Source organism: Podarcis erhardii (genome assembly GCF_964252035.2).
Source record: "Podarcis erhardii genome assembly, chromosome: 2".
Classification (NCBI taxonomy): domain Eukaryota; kingdom Metazoa; phylum Chordata; class Lepidosauria; order Squamata; family Lacertidae; genus Podarcis; species Podarcis erhardii.
Genome location: NC_138498.1, coordinates 56,981,197 through 56,997,520, shown reverse-complemented (window position 1 = coordinate 56,997,520; position 16,324 = coordinate 56,981,197). Strand labels below are relative to the sequence as shown.

Sequence of the window (16,324 nt, the reverse complement as noted above, 5' to 3'; positions counted from 1 at the left end):
GTGAAAGCCAAAATGCTGCTCTCTAGGGTATTCTGGATTCCTGCTTGCTTTGCTTTAACTAAATATAATCCAGCAAATTGATATGGCACTTTTGGTGGCAAAAAGAATTCACCAACAAAATATGTTGCACAAACAAGACAGTCCAATAAATTTCAAGAATAGTCTCTCTTTTGTTTGCCAGGTGAACATGAGACATGGCCAATTCAATAGGACAGGGTTCCATAGATGTTGGGGGTAGAGCCATTTCCTTCCTGTATTATGCTGCTACCCTTGATATGACAGTGTTCACACAGAAACCCTAAGTGATATGTGCAACTTTTTGTATTTGGGACACAAGTCTCTATGGATTGCATTGACATTGCTTTGGAACATCTATGGTATGGATACCTTATGCCTTGCATTATTTGCTGGAAAATTGACTAGAAAAATCAAACGTTCAATCTTAGAGTGTAACAAAAGAAAAATAACTCCATGAGAACATTGCACCCATTCATGTAAAACATCTTATACCACTTTGATTGCCATGGCTTCCTCTAAATAATCATGGGAGCTCTACTTCGCTGAGGGTGTTGGGAGTTGTTTGGAGACCCCTCTCAGAGCTATAATTCCCAACACACTTAGCAGACTACAGTTCCCAAGAATTCTTTGGGGGAAGCCATAACTTTTAGTGGTGTAAGAGAGCCTTCAGTGTATGGTGTGAAGATGACACCAGGACTAGCAAAGGAATAGTTTTAAACATTTAAAAAGTTTCTCTGCCAAAACCCTTGCAGTCCATTATCCCTGTAGAATTATGAGAGTTGGAGGGTAAGGGTTCTGCATTCAGCAGGACTAGATCACATGCACATTTAGTATTGCAAAAGAACAAAAACAATATAGGCTCAAGTACAGAAATGTGAAGCAGAACAGGAGTTGACCGACGATAAAGCTCCTTGCACTGGTCTTCCTGCGCTCCAAGGAGCGTGGCTTAAAAACACAAACCAGAGGGGAGGGGCAGATGTCAATTTTTGTCTTGACCCGCTTTGTAACTGCGCAAAACCTCCCGATTTTATTTCCTCACTTCCTCCAGGAGAGGGGCGGAGAATTATCTAAAAGAACCGGAAATTGAGGCCCGCGTCGTGCAACGTAAGTCTCTGGCCGGCGGCACCGGGAAGCGGGTCTTTCCGCGCGCTTTTACCGTGGGCGGTTTTTCTCTCCTCAGAGCCAGGGCGGGGGAGCGGCAGGGGGGCCTCGTAAGTCCCCTCTCGCTGCACGAGCTCCCGGCAGCCCCCTTCTCTAGACTTTCCTAGCTCTGTGCGGAAGCCGCCCCTACCGCCGCCCTCTAATATCCCTCCTACGTTGCGGGCGAGAAGGTGGGTGTGGGGTAGAGCAGTTCAGCGGGAAGGAGGAGCCAGCGACGGCGCGCGCCTCTAGACCTTTCCTATCTCTATGTTGGAGATGGGGGCGGGGCCTCCCGCGATGCCGATGACGTCGGCCGGGCGGCGCTTTCTGCCGTTGGCGCGAAAGCCGTGTGGCTTCTGGGACGTGAGGTGAGGGCGGCCTGTTGGGGCGGCAAGCGGAGGCGGCGCTTTCACTTCGCGGAGAACCGTTTTCTTGGGTGGAGACCGAGGCTCGTCCGCCTCTCAGGTGCTTCTGTGAGGGGCTGAGGAGTATCCCTCTCCCGTGGCCACGGGGTCCTTCCTTCTAGCCCCTTAAAAGCCCAGTCACTCTCGGAGCGCCCCCTCCCCCACCGCGCTGCAGAGGGTTGGGCTGGATGACCTTTGGGGGTCCCTCCCGGCTTTACGGTTCCGCCTGCGGCTGCAGTTCCCTGGCGCTCCTCCTCCTCCTCCTCCTGGGTTCCTAGAATGAGATTCCTCGAAGCCGTGGCTTCCTCCCCCACGGGGTTGGAGGCCACGCTGCGGCGGATGAGTCACTGGGGGCGGTGAGGAGGCCTCCTCCTCCTCCTCCTCCTTATCTCTTAATAGTGGGTAGATCAGGGGCTCACTTGCCGTAAATCCTGCCAGAAGAGTATCAGAAGCCACCTTCCACCTCCAGTGAGAAAGATAGGACCTGTTTTCACTGACGAGTTTTCCCTGATCGCTCTTCCTGAATTTATTCCTCATGCCTTCTCTCTTCTGCCCCCCTGCTTCTTTTAATGCTTTAAAAAGAGAGAGAAATGATTGGGTAGTGATGGTGGTGTAACCCAGCTTGGGTTGGGCTGTGAACTGAGAGCAGGCCATAACCCACAAATAATAATAAAAAAGTTGTATTTCAGCATGGGTCAGTGTGTCTGAATGTTCGTGGTTTGAAGCCCTCAGTGCATTGCAGGGGGTTGCAATGAAGGCTGCATTCGCTTCTGGGCAACCTTTTGGGGCCACATGCCAATGGTTGGCAGGTCTGGAAGTGAAAGTGGGCAAGGTAGAATCGTAGAGTTGGAAGAGACCACAAGGGCCATCGAGTCCAACCCCCTGCCAAGCAGGAAACACCATCAGAGCACTCCTGACATATGGTTGTCAAGCCTCTGCTTAAAGACCTTCAAAGAAGGAGACTCCACCACACTCCTTGGCAGCAAATTCCACTGTCGAACAGCTCTTACTGCCAGGAAGTTCTTCCTGATGTTTAGGTGGAATCTTCTTTCTTGTAGTTTGGAACCATTGCTCCGTGTCCGCTTCTCTGGAGCAGCAGAAAACAACCTTTCTCCCTCCTCTATGTGACATCCTTTTATATACTTCAACATGGCTATCATATCATCCCTTAACCTCCTCTTCTCCAGGCTAAACATGCCCAGCTCCCTTAGCAGTTCCTCATAAGGCATCATTTCCAGGCCTTTGACCATTTTGGTTGGTCAGAGGTCAAAGTGGATGGATCAATGGCAGTGAATGTTATCTACATACAGTAGGCTAGATTCTACACTCCACTCACAAATCCCTCTTCCAGGCAAGCAAGAAATATTTTTAGAGTTCAATGACATATTCTATCTAGCCAAGCAAAAACAACAGTGGAGGGCAAGGCTATTGATGTACATCTGAAGGCCCAATAGAGAGGCATGGAGAGCCAAATTTGCCCCCTAGGCCTGCCTGAGGTTTCCTACTCACAAAATCTGATCTATCTGATCTGATCCAATAGATCTGATCTAGTCTGTCTTCTGATCTGGGAATGAAAATTAGCTGAAGGATGATATATCATAACAAGAGCATCGTGTCAGTATTTTAACTACCTATAATGATATAGAAAAGGAATTTGCTCTGCTTTCTTTAATTATTCATGACAATTTCTTATTCTTGTCTAGGAAGAAAGGAAATGATGTATTTGATTTATCAGTTAAACTGTTTGTTTTTTGCAGGTTTATGAACAATACAAGGTAGTGTTTATAGAAAAGGAATTTTCATTAAAAATGTCCAGGATTGATAAAATGAGCATCCTTGGTGTGAGGAGCTTTGGAGTAGAGGACAAAGACAAGCAAGTGATCACTTTCTTTAATCCTTTAACTATCTTGGTGGGACCAAATGGTGCTGGGAAAACGGTAAGACTCAAGTAGGTTTAATTTCATTTTAGATAAACTGCATTTTTGTACCTTCTGGGTTGGGGTTTGTAATTAGTCAGCTTCAATGCATTCAGTTATAAAAATGTGATTGTCCAGTGAGGATTCAGTTTAGTGAATTGTGCGTGACAATGCAGATCCATTTGCCTAGTCCTCAGTAAGGCTGTGCTCCTTTGCTGTCAGATAACCCAGATACCCTGCTGAACTATAATGACTCCTGAAATTGAGCAATATAAGTACTAATCTATGAGCTTTAGTGTGTTTAACAATATATGGCATTGCTGTGGAAAATGGCAGTTCTGATAAGCAGGGCATGAATATTTTCAAGGAACAAAGTTGATACATTTTTTTACTTGTCTATCTTGTGTGTTTAACAGATTTCCTATTTGTAGTCACTATCTACAAAAAGTCTCAAAGTGACTTTGTAACTCAAAAGTGATGAAATACAACAGTTAAAAACAATTAAAACCTTTAAAACAATGAACTATAAAATGCTAATCTATTAGCATAATAATGACAAGTCCTACCCACCGACTAAAATATGAGCACCACCATAAAACCCAGCTTAGTCATGCAGCTTGCATGAAAGGTCTGTTCATGTCAAAACAATGGCACCTTGAGGAAGGAATTTGCAGAACGGTGCAGTATATAGTGTGTTCTGCATCCCTTTTAATGGAAACTGATAAGCAGAGTTCCATGAGACATCCCTGTCCCCTGACATTAACATTGTTCACATGAATAAAATACTCGCATGAGCTGTTAAACACACAAGACATCTGGAGAAAGTAAAGTATGAATTGCCTCTAGATTTATGTCTGTTTCTTATTCCTGGAAACAACAGAGCAGCATGTATTGATATCCTGTTGACACTTGTTTCTATTTTAATTAGACTATCATAGAATGTCTCAAGTATATTTGCACTGGGGACTTTCCACCTGGCACCAAAGGAAACTCATTTGTTCATGACCCAAAAGTAAGTGTTGAGGTTGTTAGCTCTATTTCACAACGACCAGTAAGCAGCATAACATATGTTAGTAATAATTGAGCTAACATTTTCTTACTTGTGGAAAAGTGACAAATGGTATATCTATTATGCATGCCTTGAGATGAAGTGTCACTGGATTATAGAGCCATTTGAGATTATATATCTCTAAAAGTAATTATTCTGTCATGTATTACATATTTTGTTCTTTGCAAACTCCTTTATTATGAAATGGTATTATTGTGGCCTACAAACTATTCCCATTAACAGTTACATTTCACCCTGAGAAAACATTATCCTATTAGCCCCTTGTGAAGGAATAACTTCTTATTTGCCCAGGCCTTGCATTGGCTGTGATGGTGGGTAACAGATGAGGGTGTATGTCTCTCTTGAATCTTCTGGACCTTTCAGTTCCAGTCACTATAATATTCCTTTGAACCATCTTTCAAGGGTAGCTCTGGTTTGCAGGGATTATGTTGCTACTACTGGAAGTTAACATAGGAAACTGCCCTATAGTGAGTCACACCATTGGTCCACCTTGCTCAATAATGACTACACTGGCTGGCAGCAACATTTTACTGTAAACTGCTTAGAGCTTTGCTGTGGAGCAGCATAGACACTTAGCAAATAATTACATAAATGTTTAACCCGAATGTTGAATATATGTACAGGAGGGATTTAGCTCTATTGCAATAATATGCATTCAGTTCAGTGAATAGGGATGAAGTATTGATCTGTGTGGTATGGTTTTCCATGGCAAGGGTTAGTCTCATTAATTCAAAGAAGCATGCTTATCCCTTTTGTGTTCAGATCTGTTCCCTTCATTGAAATAGCTGGGGCAGCTTATGTGTGCGCACTAAAGAACGGGGGATGAGGGTCATAGAGTTGGAATTAGGTGAACTTACTTACTAAATTTACTTTCTTGTTGCTGAAGGTCGCCAATGAAACAGATGTCCGAGCTCAAATTCGACTTCAGTTTCGTGATGTTAATGGAGAGCTTGTAGCTGTCCAAAGATCCATGGCATGCACACAGAAAGGAAAGAAAACAGAATTTAAAACTCTTGAAGGAGTCATTACTAGAACAAAGTTAGTGGGTAGACGTAAATATTTTCTGTTGCATATGTTTGTATGTGTTTGCCTGTTCATCTTTTCTAATATATCAGAACAAAATATTGAGCCTTTCAATTATTTATTAAATACATTGGTTGTGGTCCTTCATGATTTCTCTGCAGTTATGTCACTTAAATGGAGACAATGACAATTGGTAGCTCTGCATTCTGTTTTTACAAAGCAGTGAAGGAATTGTAATCTGTTATTAAGTTTGTAGTGCAGTTAATTTTAAATGTATCGGAAATCTTTTTTTTTAACTAATGCATTCAGTTGCTTTTTATCTTTCTGCAATTAAGTAGATTATCTAATTGATTTTATAGTTTTTGTGTTTATGAAATTGTTTTGAAGGAAGAGAACATGATGACTTGAAAGAAAAATAAACAGGAAAAAATGTATTTTGGATTGTAACCTGCTCTGTGACTTTAGGGTAAAGGGCAAGTAAACAACAACAAAATATAGAACTGTACAACCGTAGAGTTGGAAGAGACCCTGAGGGTCGTCTAGTCCAACCCCCTGCAATATAGGAATTTCAACATGCACCAGGTCCCCCATCCAATTGGAAACCATACCGTTCCCTACCTAGTTTTGTAAATATGCAAGCAATTTTATTGTTGCACCAATAGGATGTCCCACCCTATCCATATAGTAAATATGTAATGGTTGCCTTATCCAGAGAGACTTCCACATCAACTGACTCTTTAGTATGGAAAATAACTTAAGCAGTTGGTTGTTAGCAGGGAGTGGCAGTCAGAATGGGGATAAGCTGGAGATAGTAGCCAGGTTTCTGCAACATGCAGTGAGGATTTTTGAATGTTATACAACAGTATTTTAATTGTTAGATGCAGATTTTGCTGTATGATGTTATTGTACTGAACCTTTTGGGACTTTTCTATATTCCAAAATAAAGGTTTGAGATTGTATTGAATTTAGAAAATACCGCATTTTTCGCCCTATAGGATGCACTTTCCCCCCTCCAAAAATGAAGGGGAAATGTGTGTGCGTCCTATGGGGCGAATGCAGGCTTTCGCTGAAGCCTGCGCACCGACCCCTCTCGCACCCCCGGGCTTCGGGCAGATATCCGCAAGCCTGGGGAGCCCGGCGGGAGTTCCCACCAGGCTCCCTAGGCTTGCGGATAGCAGCCTGTTTTGGGGTCTGGGGAAGCCCGGGCTTCCCCCGCCCCAGCCCCTCGCCTGGGGGGGGGGAATAATTTTTTTTTCTTTATTTCCCCCCCAAAAAACTAGGTGCGCCCTATGGGCCGGTGCACCCTATAGGGCGAAAAATACGGTAAATACTGAGCTTCTGGATTGTTCTTTTATTTTTAGCGGAGTCTTGGGATTGTAGTACATGGTTACACTTATACATTTTCTTTCTTTGTTCATACAGGTATGGGGAGAAGGTCAGTCTAAGCTCCAAGTGTGCAGAAATTGACCGAGAGATGATTAGTGCCCTGGGTGTTTCTAAGTCTGTGATTAACAATGTCATTTTCTGCCATCAAGAAGAATCCAACTGGCCCCTAAGTGAAGGAAGAGCTCTGAAACAGAAATTTGATGAGATCTTCTCAGCAACCAGGTTAATTTTCATTGATCGCTTTTCTTATAGAATTAAAACATTGGATTCCTTTTAATTCTAACCTTTAAAGAACTCATTAATTAATTGCATCATTTGAAGATATTAATGCTATTGGGGTTTAAAATGTATACATTTCTTTCTTTTTTTAAAGGTACATTAAGGCTTTGGAAACACTCCGCCAGGTACGACTGAAACAAAGCCAGCGAGTTAAAGAGTGTCAAGTAGAACTGAAGTATTTAAAACAGAATAAAGAAAAGGCACATGAGATTCAGAATCAGCTTTCTGATAGGGAAACTCAGTTGGCTGCATCCAAGGAAAATGTCAAATCTATTGAGAATCAACTTGAACCTTTGAAGGTAATTAATTTCTCTGTATAGCTAAGATTTTTATGTAATAGTGTTCCTTTTAGAAGTAGAAGTACAATTACCATTATTTCCTGACCTTGGAGTGATAAATGTTTGCTCTATCCCCTTGTTCTTACAAATATTCTTGAGCTAGTAGGACAGGGAAAAAGGTCCTCTCCTTACTATTTCTGAGTAGAAAGTACTGCACCGCTTCATAGCATTATGAGATAGTAATTATGTTCAAAGATTCCAGCTTTCCTGATCAGTACCATCCTAAACTCTCCATTTTAAGTACCTGCTTTTAATATAATTAGAAATGTGTAACATTTCTAACACTTGGTACATAGTTTGTTTATTTTAAGCATTCTTTCCTTCTTAGAATCGTTTGGCAGACATAGAGCAGAATCTTGTGAAAGTAATGAGACTTGACAATGAAGTTAAAGCTCTGGAGAGTCGGAAAAGACAGATGGAAAAGGATAACCAAGATTTGCAACAAAAGATGGAGAAGGTTTGCTTGATCATTCTGGTCTTTTCTACTTTGAAATAGACTATGGATTGTACAATAAAATCTAATTTGCCTCAGTGGCAAATCATTAATTTTTGTACAGCAGCTTTTATGCTTCTTAATCAGTGAGCCACCTTGTTTTAGCAATAATTTATGTTTCTTACCATGCTTCCCATTCACCTTGTAGATCACAGTGATCAGATTTGGGTCCACTGTTGTCCTGTTTTAATTATCAGGTCAAAAGTAGTTCAGGGGGGATGTCTGAATTATTTCATTTTACAAAAACCCCCACACTTTGCAAATACTCACATTTTAAAAAATATTGTAGTCTCCCCCACCCCTGGAATTACTGGAATTGTCAGCCAGTAGGGTATCGTATAGTGAATGGGATGATGTCATGACATTAAATTGGCATTCTACTTGGTTACATGATAGGAAAGGCAAACAGAGTCAGCTGAGAGTGAGGGCAATTTTTCCAGCTCTTTTGCACTAATCACCAAAAAAAGTTAACAGTAAAGAGTCATTTTTCATGCCACTGAAAATACTGACCTCATCTAAGTATGAAGCTGAGGGTCACCAAGCTTTATGGGCCTGTAGAAACATTGGATTTTTGAGAGTGCTGTGAGCACAACCCCTTCTGCTTCCTCTTCAAACAGACAGTGGAAGTGTGTACATGCACACACACCCTTTGCTTTTTCATGAGGTCCGGGTAAAAGTCAGATCTAATAGAATTAAAACAGATTCTCTTGGATTTGCATGATTTTACATTGGCTTCTCCCAAAAAACAACAGCATTGTCTTACAGATTGCATAGTAAAAACCACAGATTCCGTACTTGTCAGCACCACATTCAAGGCACAGTTCCTCATGGATCTTCATATTTTTTACATGGGATAACAACAATACCAACCAATGACAGGATGCATCTGTCTACACAGAGGTGACCTGTGATTTGACACTAGTTTTGAAAGGATCTATGCCTCGAATCCCTGCTTTTGTACAATGGCAGCATTGGAAACCTGATCCATGTTTGTTATGGTTCAGTCAGTGGACAGAGAGATGATCTGGTTTTACTGGATCAAATGTGTGTATGTGTCTTGCATGCTTTATTCCATCTGGCTGTTTCTGCTCTTCTGGCTCCTGCAGCTAGCACCCCACTTTCTCATTACTTGGTCACTCTGTTTTCCTTTCCCAGTTTTTGATATTGTTCCCTTTTCCAGCCTACCTGCCTGGTGGCTCCACTTTCTCTTCAGTGTTTCAGTTGTCAATCTGCGCCTTGAAATGTACACAGGGCTGACGGAAGCGGGAAAGGGCAACATTTACAGCTTTCCTTTAACTCTGTGTACTTTTCAAGAGGGGGAGGTAACTACACTTACCACTTCATGATGAAGAAGGCATTGAGGTGCCAGGAGATCTCAAGGGCCCATGGGTGTTACATTGTCAGATTCCAGAGAAGGGGGATTTTGATTAAGGCAAGGGTTAAAAATCTTCATTAAAAAGCAGCTGTGTAAATTACTACTTTTTCAAGTATCCTAATTATAGGTCTGCATCCTGTCTAGGTTGGTCCTTGTACTCACACACTGAACCATGATAAAGTATTTTTAAAAACTACTTTTTTCTGTACTGTAATGTTAGGTTTTTCAAGGAACTGATGAGCATCTCAGAGATATGTACCAAAACCACCAAAAAACTGTGAGAGAAAAGGAGAAGAGATTAACAGAATGCCAGAGAGAACTGGAGAGAGCAAACAAAGAATATCAAAGACTCAACAGAGAAAAATCAGAATTGTTGGTTGAACAAGGTACAGTAGTAGCCTGTTTGTTTCAATATTTCAAGCATTTAATAGCATTTGCAGTGAGCTATATAAGAAATGGGTATACTTCTTGATTAGCATATTAAATTCTGTTCATGCACTAGATTTCATTGGTGACTATTTGATCCATTATACCCATTCCAGAATGCTATCACAACAGCCACCAACTGTACCTAAAAGTTACAACAAGGATGGCCAACTGTGTCCAGCACTATTTTATCGGACTCCATCAACATTTAATCAAGGCGTGGTAAAACACATTTACACACACTTCCACGTGTTGAAAAGTTATGAGAGCAACCATACAAAGTTAACACATAATCTTGTATCGTTGGATTTTCTGGGTAGCATTGATGGGTTGGCTCCGGACTTGCTTTTACACAAACAGAAGGTGAAATGATTTTCGCCAGTTCCCTCCTCCGCTTGCAGCCCAACTCTCGGACACCACCACCCACCCCCTGTTCCTCAGGGTCTCCCAACCCTCTGGGTTTTCAGGGTAGGAAGAGACTGCAGGCGAAATGGGGACTTGTTTACAATTGCCTCCCCTCTTCTGCCATCAGAACACAACACAACTATCTGGCTTCAAAACCACATATTTCTCAAATTTGAGAATTCTTGAAGATAAGCAGCAACTAGGTTGCTGATCATGTTCCTCAAAGTCCTTAATCCTAAATTTGAAATAAGGTAGGTCTTTAATACCTTTGAAACTGTTTGAAACAGTTGTCTAACTCACTAAACATTTTTCTAAAGTAAAGTATAATACAGTGGTGCCCCGCAAGACGAACGCCTCGCAAGATGGAAAACCCGCTAGACGAAAGGGTTTTCCGTTTTGGAGGCGCTTCGCAAGACGAATTTCCCTATGGGCTTGCTTCGCAAGACGACAGCCCATAGGGAAATCTCCGGGACAGTGGGGAAGCGCAGCTCGTCTTCCCCGCTGTCCTCGGACCTCCTCCGAAGCCTGGCGGCGGGGCGGGGACACCTCCCGCCGCCGGGCTTCGGAAGGATGCCCCAATGCCGGGCGGCGAGGCGGGAACGCCTCCCCCCGCCGCCCGGCATCGGAACGATGTCCCGAAGCCGAGCGGCGGGGCGGGAACGCCTCCCCCCGCCGCCCGGCTTCGGGGCATCGTCCCGATGCCGGGCGGCGGGGCGAGAAAGCCTCCCCCCGCCGCCTGGCATCGGAACGATGTCCCGAAGCCGGGCGGCGGGGCCGCGAAGCCTGGGCGCGCTGGCAACTCTCCGCAAGGAGCGCTCCCGCTGCTTGCGGAGGTCCGCGAAGCCTGTCCTGGACCTCTTCTGAAGGCAGGCGGGGGGCAAAAGTCTTTGTCCCCCCTGCTTGCCTTCCCAGGGGCTTTTAAATCGCCCGGACAGTGGAGAAGTCCTCCGCTGTCCCGGGCGATTTTAAAATGCCGCCCGCCAGAAGAGGTCAGGGGAAGGCGGTTTCCATAGGAACGCATTAATTGATTTTCAATGCATTCCTATGGAAAACCGTGCATCGCAAGACGAAAAACTCGCAAGACGAAGAGACTTGCGGAACGAATTAATTTCGTCTTGCGAGGCACCACTGTAGTTGGGATTCATCACTGAACATACCTTAATCTGAGGTCTTTGAAAGCAGCCTTACCAGATCACAAAAGTACCAGCATGCCTGCAAAACAGTGGATTTAAAAAAACCAACCCTTTTATTTTGGTCTTTTACCTTTTTAAAACACGTTTTGAAAGAAGCTGTGGAATTAAAATGCACATCTATGGACGTGTACTTGATGTGAGCTTCATTGAAATCAATAGGACTGATTTCTGAGTAAGCATACATAGAATTTGATGGGAAGGAAGAACAAACTAAAAGGGAACAAGGAATTATTCAGTATACCTATCTACAGTAGTTGTAACATCAAAGAAGCAGTTCTCTCTTATTTCCCTGAAAAGACCAAAGAAATAAATCTCCCTCCTTTCCCTCTGAAACTGAAAATCAAATTGCATACGAGACAGGAGACCTGTGAATGAGAGTCCAGTTGCTTTTTAGTTATAAAATGCACTGGAGAGGCAAGTACTTCAGATTTAATGTCATGCTTAGGAAGGGTGCATTTAACCTTTTCCCCTTGGGCTGTCTTTTGCTGTCAGATTGAATTCCCCCAGCTGTTTTTCTAGATGTAGAAAAAACTAGTGGGGACCCCTCCATATATAAAGAATAATCAGATGACTGAGCAACCTTCCAAATGATTCTGTATCTGGTCATGTAGGAGAAGGTAAATGGGAGGGAAGATAAACCCACAGTACTAAACTAGCACAAATAATAAAGGTTATGCAGAAAAGTCTTACTAGCTTCTGAACATAATACAAAGGCAGCCATGCTGTTTATGAAATAATACAGTAGACATCGTACATGACTGCCTTAGTCCTAAATTGGCACTAAAAGCAAGTTTACTCAGTGGTGAACTAGACTTTTCTTGAGCCATGCCTCCAAGTCCACACTGCAGCCCTCTGACCCCCATATCTCAAGGCTTCCCTAGGGGCCCCTTCTTCTTAAAAGAGGCTTTATTTGAGGAGCATGTGGCTGTGGTAGAGAGGGTGGAGAACTACCCTTGCTATGAGTGCAATATTGGATTCACCCACTGAACATAAGCTACAAAGGGGAGATTCTGAATCAGCCCTTGTTCCCCAGGACCTAAATTTATTCACATCTGCTGACCACACGCAGAATAATTTTGAAGCTTGTTTGAAAGCATGAGAACATAGATTTCCAAAGCATTTAATTATGCATTTAAAACAGATTTAAAAGTTAAGTGGTTGTATATTTCTCTCCCCCCCCCCTAATTAACAAAGTGGAAATTTCTATTTAAGACTCATTTGAGCTTTTTGGAGCTTCTTGTATCTGATTAATAGAGTTGTGAATTCTTATATTTTGAGCTTTTAAAAATCTGTGTTTAAACTTCATTGTTTATATGTTTGTGAAGGTCGTCTTCAATTGCAAGCAGATCGTCACCAACAGAATATTAAAACCAGGGACTCATTAATTCAGTCTTTGGCAGCTCAGTTGGAACTGGAAGGATTTGAAAGACCACCTTTTAATGAAAGGCAAAATAATAGTTTTCACAGGCTTGTGAAAGAGAGACAGGACAAAGACATGGAAGCTGCTAATCAGTTAATGGTAAATATTTGTGTTCTTGCATTGCCTAAAAGCTAAGTTAATGTAAAATAGCAAAATACAGCCACACTCTAAACCTCTAGAAATATCAGGGTCCAAAATTAAGCACATTTACTTCAAAGTTAGTAACATTGGAATAGTGGGATTTCCAAATAAATTTTAGATTAGCACAGTACAGTAGTATGAACTCCCATGTAGTGTATGCCTTTGTGTAGTTTTTGTGTTAAATGGTTATAACTGATTAAAAGTGAGATTGACCATTTGCCTTATTTTGGAGAGGTATTGAGTGGTAGTAATCACTAGAATTAAATTCTGTTTTGCTGCCTTTGATATGCTGTGGTTTTGTTTTCATTAAATATTGTGCTTCTGTTTGTATATAATAGAAGCTGTCTTAAGAAGGCTTGACCCTAAAGAGAAGCCTAAAGATGTTGTTGTATCTGTGTAGTATATTTAGGAGAAAGTGGGAAATCCCCAGTAATACTTCCAATTATAAAAAAGGGAGGGAAATATTATGGACACCAGTTAGGCCTTCTTGAAACACAGATGCATTCCTCTCATAGTGGAATGGAAATTGATATTACAACCCAGTCTACCTCTGTTATGAATTGAGTTGGTCAACTAGGTAAGACTTTACAATGTGAGGTGCCAGGTGGGGAATTAAGCATGTTTACTTACACTTGGTTCCTGTTGATTTCACAGGACAAACTCCAATTAAAGTAGCAACAGTCTTTGTAAATGAATGTCATTCTTTCAGAGAGAATTTGGTGAGAAGGAAACAATGAAGCAGAAGCAAATAGATGAAATAAGAGATAAAAAAACTGGACTTGAAAGAACCAGCGACCTGAAGTCAGACATTCAAAATAAGAAGCAGCTTGAAGCAAAGAACCTAAAACATGAATTGCAGCAGCTTGAAGGGTCCTCAGATAGACTCCTAGAACTGAATCAGGAACTTACCAGAGCAGTAAGATTTACATTTTTGTAGCATTTAATTAATGGGAACATAAGTGACAACAAGTAGTTGTGTGTGTAATAATTACCACATCTAAAACTGCTTTGATCAGTCAACAACATTCCCCTATTCCTTCCAAATACCTAATCTATATCACCAGAAGTCCTTAGCCCTATGCAGATGTGGTTCTATCTGGGTAGAACTTACACACACAGAGGCACAGTGCCTGCCTGAAATCCACAAATGTCACATAGCAGTGGTGACCTACACGTGTTTATTACCTTTTCTTGATGTGGCATGATGTGAATGAAGTGCTACCAGGCAGGGTGATGCATATGTCATTTGTGGTGGCCCAAAGCTTATGTAGGATGCATACCTCAAATGCCCTATCTGCTTCTGCACGTGTTCATGACTCAGGCCTACTATTTGGACTCTTTCACTTCAGACTGTGTATGAAGGCCCACATCAGTTTCCTCATACAAAAAGTCCCTTCACATGGAAAAGCACAAGTTGCAGGGAGAATGGTTCTAACCTAGCCCTCTTCCTGAATGGGTTTTTTTCCCTATGTGTAGGAAACCATTTTGTAGGAAGGGGTATTCAACCATGTGAGCCACCACCTGCAGCCCAACGTAGTATCACTTAGTAGAACATAATAACTTCTGTGTACTATAACAGTGAAAAATAAACCTAAAAGTTTGGTAAACTGCTGTTTAGAGAATCTTGGATCCATCACTTGTACCGCCTTTCTGTTCAGTGAATAACAATTTTAGTTTTGACTGTCTTTGACATTTGTTAGCATATGTGTCCCTAATTTGTACAAAAAACTTCCTCCTTTCATTTCTCTGTTTAGAAACATGAACTGTATGAAGCCGAGAAGAATTGCAATGTTGAAGCCTTAGAAGTAGAAGTACAAGGGCTGCAAAGAGAGAAAGCAAATTTGGACAGTGTTCTTCGAAAACTGGATAAAGAGATGGAACAGCTGAATTTGAATACTGCAATAATAACTCAAATGGACATGCTGAAGAAAGATAAAGTAGTGCTTTTTTTCTGACATGTGTTAAAAGTATAGCACAAAGTATATGTTGAGTGTTAAATTAAAATAACAGTTGGGTTGGATGGAATACCATAACTTGGCCCTGTAAGAATTAGGCTACAATTCTAACACCACTTACTTGGGAGTAAGCCCTGTTGAATTCTGTAGGATTTACTTCTGAAGGCACATTGTTATTATTTCGGTTAGTCATAGTTTACCAGATGTGACAAAATTGCATACAATGGTAACCTGAAGGTAGAGAGGGAAGTGTAATGTTCAGCAGGGAGGGAGGAGCATGCAAGCCTGAGGTCTTTAACACCTTGTTTTGACAATTGTGTCTGAACCACCCCAATGTTTTCAGAATTAGAATTATTTGTTTGCTTATTGAGTTTTTTAAATTAACTTTCGGACTTTTAAATGAAATAAAAAAATATTGATAGGTATCATTTTTATTTCTTAAAAGGCTGATAAAGAGGAGCAAATCAGAAAAATAAAATCCAGGCACAACGAAGAGTTAATTTCCTTGCTTGGATATTTCCCTAATAAAAGGCAGCTTGAAGATTGGCTTCACTCTAGGACTAAAGAAATTAATCAGACAAGAGACAAACTTGCCAAGCTCTCGTAAGTTTTTCTTAAACTGAAATTTGCATGATCATTGATACAGTAGTGGGATGATATTCAGTTTTCTTTTTGTTTTTACATGTAGTATTTATTTATTAGATACTGCTACTAAAACAACTGTGTTCATTTTAGTGAACCTCCTTTACATTTTGTACGCGTGACTGTGTTCACAAATATGTTTATTTTCAGCATTTTATCCTTCCCTTTTAAATCTGCAAACAAATACACAAAAACATTTTATATAAAAATACCTATTTTAAAAAGAAAAGAGGTTTCGCAGTTAACAGTCCCCTATTTTAAATGGCCATAACTATAAGTTTTTGGTGAAAAAGAGTTGCCATAGCTGCCTGCTAAAGGGCAAACAGTGAAAGTGTTAGTGCTAGGACTGGACTAACTTCCTTAGGTAGAGGATTCATTGTCTTGGTGCCACCACAGATAAGATGGTCTGTTGTCTCTGCTGCACTTTTAATAGAGGGGGGAAATATGGAGCAGGTTCTTGATAGATGATCTCAAAGGTCAGGCAAATTAATAGGGATTTCCAAAAAAAACCTCACTTCCCTCCCCCTTCACAGAAGCCTCCACTGGAGCAAAGTGCCTTCTGTAGATAGAGGGCCACAATTGAAAATAGCCCATGGGAAAAGACATTTCTAAAGAGCCAAAAATTTAGCCAGATTAAAAGGTAAATGATATTTGAGACTACAAGAGCAATTTTATCTCATTTGTAGTTATAACAATATTTA

At 41.5% G+C, this 16,324-nt stretch overlaps 1 protein-coding gene across 2 annotated transcripts in view; it reads left to right on the top strand.

Moving 5' to 3' along the window:
• The first annotated feature begins 1,369 nt into the window (after positions 1–1,369).
• Positions 1,370–16,324, top strand: part of RAD50 (RAD50 double strand break repair protein) — a 34,601-nt gene continuing 19,646 nt past the window's right edge. The window contains exons 1-12 of one of the 2 annotated variants that reach the window (XM_081851048.1): positions 1,370–1,526; positions 3,320–3,499; positions 4,407–4,490; positions 5,434–5,585; positions 6,993–7,178; positions 7,330–7,534; positions 7,902–8,030; positions 9,662–9,827; positions 12,791–12,984; positions 13,736–13,942; positions 14,781–14,963; positions 15,427–15,584. In XM_081851048.1, coding sequence (XP_081707174.1) covers positions 3,371–3,499; positions 4,407–4,490; positions 5,434–5,585; positions 6,993–7,178; positions 7,330–7,534; positions 7,902–8,030; positions 9,662–9,827; positions 12,791–12,984; positions 13,736–13,942; positions 14,781–14,963; positions 15,427–15,584 — 1,793 coding nt within the window. In that variant the 5' untranslated portion in view covers positions 1,370–1,526; positions 3,320–3,370. Of the gene's footprint in view, positions 1,624–3,319; positions 3,500–4,406; positions 4,491–5,433; positions 5,586–6,992; positions 7,179–7,329; positions 7,535–7,901; positions 8,031–9,661; positions 9,828–12,790; positions 12,985–13,735; positions 13,943–14,780; positions 14,964–15,426; positions 15,585–16,324 lie in introns of both variants that reach the window. The other variant, XM_081851049.1, reaches the window with a different exon arrangement.